This window comes from Pteropus vampyrus, unplaced genomic scaffold (genome assembly GCF_000151845.1).
Source record: "Pteropus vampyrus isolate Shadow unplaced genomic scaffold, Pvam_2.0 Scaffold40, whole genome shotgun sequence".
Lineage (NCBI taxonomy): Eukaryota > Metazoa > Chordata > Mammalia > Chiroptera > Pteropodidae > Pteropus > Pteropus vampyrus.
In genome coordinates this window covers 7,431,180-7,434,211 of record NW_011888821.1, presented here as the reverse complement: position 1 = coordinate 7,434,211, position 3,032 = coordinate 7,431,180, and the positions used below count along the sequence as shown (strand labels likewise).

At 53.4% G+C, this 3,032-nt stretch overlaps 1 protein-coding gene across 1 annotated transcript in view; it reads left to right on the top strand.

The window, feature by feature from the left end:
• The window catches only part of LOC105290973 (myosin-11-like), a 116,507-nt gene that overhangs the window by 100,578 nt on the left and 12,897 nt on the right, over positions 1–3,032 (top strand). The window contains exon 15 of the mRNA XM_023529667.1: positions 1,661–2,239. Within this exon, the coding sequence (XP_023385435.1) occupies positions 1,661–2,239 (579 nt within the window). The remainder of the gene's footprint in view (positions 1–1,660; positions 2,240–3,032) is intronic.

Here is a 3,032-nt window from a genome sequence, read left to right as displayed (position 1 = left end):
CTTGTTGACACATTCAGCCACTTCCTGAGTGGTGACCCCCGAGCCCCTCAGTCTTGTACCTGGACTCCAGAGAGAAGGTCCTGAGATCAGGGCAGCGATGGAGGAAGTGGTGTTCGAGGCAGGGTGAGCTGGAGTGCCCCCACCGACAGTCAGAAAGGCCGAGCTTGTCTCGTCTCTGCCATGCCTTAGCTGCGCGATCTTGGACTAGTCCCCTGACTGTTAAGCTTCGGTGTCCTCGTTAGTAAAACCAGGAAAATAATAATAGTCGCCACCTTTCCTGGGATTATCATGAGGATAAAAGTAGACCAGTGGAGCTCAAGCGTGAGCACGTGTCAGGACTACCCGGGGGCTCGTTAAAACTGGGCCCCATCCCTAGAGGTTCTGAATCAGCAAGTCTAGGAGAAGCCTGAGAATCTGCATTTCTAACAAGCTTCCAGGAGATGCTGATGCCGCAGGTTCCCTCTGAGAAACAGGGCATAGATAATCCACGTGAAGTGCGTGGCACCTGCTCACCCGGCCACTGTGATGATGTGGGGGGCGGGGTTTGCTGCTTTTGTTCCTGGACCTCAGCGCCCACAGCAGATTTTGTCCTTGGCACAGAGCCTGTGGGCCTGGGGTTTACAGGACTGGCCACCTTTGTTTTAGTCATGGGTTCAGCTGTGCCAGCATTGAGCACCACCATGTACCAGGCCCTGGGATGGAGTAACAGTATCTTATCCTGGGTTTCTCTCACACCGAGACTCATAACTAACCCAGAACGGCTCTTCCCTCAAGGAGCCCACAGTCTTGTAGGAGACACAGACAGGCAAAGAGAGCCTAACTGAACACAAAGAAATTTTCTCTTTGACCAGTGTGTTATTTAGAAGTGTTTATGTGTAAATTTTCTCAAGCAAAATTAAGTGTTGAACTAAATGAAAATGAAAACACAACTTACCAAAATTTGTGGGATGCAGCAGAAGCAGTGCTTTGAGGGAAATTTATAGTAATGCCAGTGGGTTGGACTTGGTATGTGTAGCGCCCGCTGGGCTGGTGGGAATCTCTCATTCTCGAATGTTGGTGGTGATGGTGGTGATGGAGATGATGATGATGATGATGATGATGATGATGATGATGATGATGATAATGTAATAATAATACCGCCACCACCTGCTCTTTGTTGAACACTCCTTAATGTGCCAGTTTCCTGCCTTGGAGTGTTTGCCACACCTTCTGCTCCCAAATATTCTTTCTCTGGACAGCTACCTGATCATTAACTCACTGCTTTCTGGTCTCTGCTCAGATATTAATTTATCAGAGAGACACCCCCATCACCACATCTAACAGAGCACTCCATCCTCTCTTCCTCTTTGCCTTGCTTTATCTTTTTAAGCGCATCTCACCACTCAAAACATTGTATATTTATTATGTGATCATTGTCTTCTTCCATTAGAATAGCTATAAAATATGAGCCATGGAGGGGAGACACGGGGTCTGTGGTTTGTTCACATCTGTATCCCCAAGGCCTGGCACCTAGTAGCCTCTCAATACGTAGTTGGTACATGAACGATTGCAGGCGGGCAAGGAGGTAAGCGCTTTACGTGCCTTATTTGTTTATTCCTGCCCGAGGAGGTAGGTGCTGTTATCGCCTCCATTCTGTAGAAGGAGAAGCTGAGGCACACAGCAGCGCCAGGCCAAGGCCGTGCCGAGCAGGACTTATTCCTGGAACTCTGTGACAATGTCAGAGAGAACTCGTCCTTTCCGTCACTCAGGACCTCTCAGGATTTCCCAAGTAGATAATACATGGAAAGCAGCCCCCCAACACCTCCCCTCACCTACAGCTAGAGGGCAGGCACTGGCGCCAGAGGAAAGGCCGGGGGACGCGGGACCTCGGGGCCTGGCCCTCTGGCCTATTGGTGTGGAGGGCCCCTTGGTGGGCCAGAGACTGACACCACCCTCAATGTGTCCCACAGTGGACCGCATCGTGGGGCTGGACCAGATGGCCAAGATGACGGAGAGCTCGCTGCCCAGCGCCTCCAAGACCAAGAAAGGCATGTTCCGCACGGTGGGGCAGCTGTACAAGGAGCAGCTGGGGAAGCTGATGACCACGCTGCGCAACACCACGCCCAACTTCGTGCGCTGCATCATCCCCAACCACGAGAAGCGGGTGAGGCCTCCCGCCGGGCCCTCGGGCATGCAGACCGTTCCCCTGGGGAAGGGGAGGGCGGACGCAGGTAGAGGGGCAAGAAGTGAGCCTGACCCCGCACCCTGAGGGCTCCGTCTGATATGGGTGGAAGCTTGTCTGAATCTGGCACCCGTCCCTTATCCTGGGGGCAGGGGAGTGGGGGGCAGGCCTGAGGGGGGACATGTCCAGAGATTTGCAGCCCTGGAGATGGTGAACATGTATCCTACCACTCGGTTGTTCCTTATTCCAATTAATATTTACTGAGTTCCTTCCTGTGCCAGGTGCTAGGGTCACAGTGCTGGATAAATTAGAGTCCTTTCCTGCTGATTTCTTATACTCTTAGTGCAGGGGTGCTCAGCTAGGGACACTTGTGCCCCCCACCCAGAGGACATTTGGCCATCTCTGGAGACATTTTTGGTCGTCGTCATAACTGGGAGGGGACTATTACCGGCCTGCAGTGCCTAGAGGCCAGAAGGCTGCTAAACACCCCACAGTGCACAGGACGGCCCCCCCACCAGCAGAAAACGGCCCCACCCACGCCAGTAGTGCTGAGGCCATGGGAGGCCCAGTGGGAGAGGCAGACGCACAAGCTCATAATGGTGGTGCCATGTAGTAAATCATGGGAACACCAGGCAGCCTCGGGGTTCAGAGAATGGGAACTTTGTGAAAGCATCAACTTGGTCACGTGGAGAGCGGGGTGGGGAGGGCATCCTAGGCGGAGGGGCCAGTAAGGCAAAAGCGTGGAGGTGAGAAACGGGAAATGAAAGATCCTGGCAAGAGAGCGCTAGGTGGGCGGCTTCGTGTTGATGTGTGCCAGTGTGAGGCAGGGCCCGGGGACAGAGCGGGCTCAGTTAGCAGTCAGGAGCTAGAT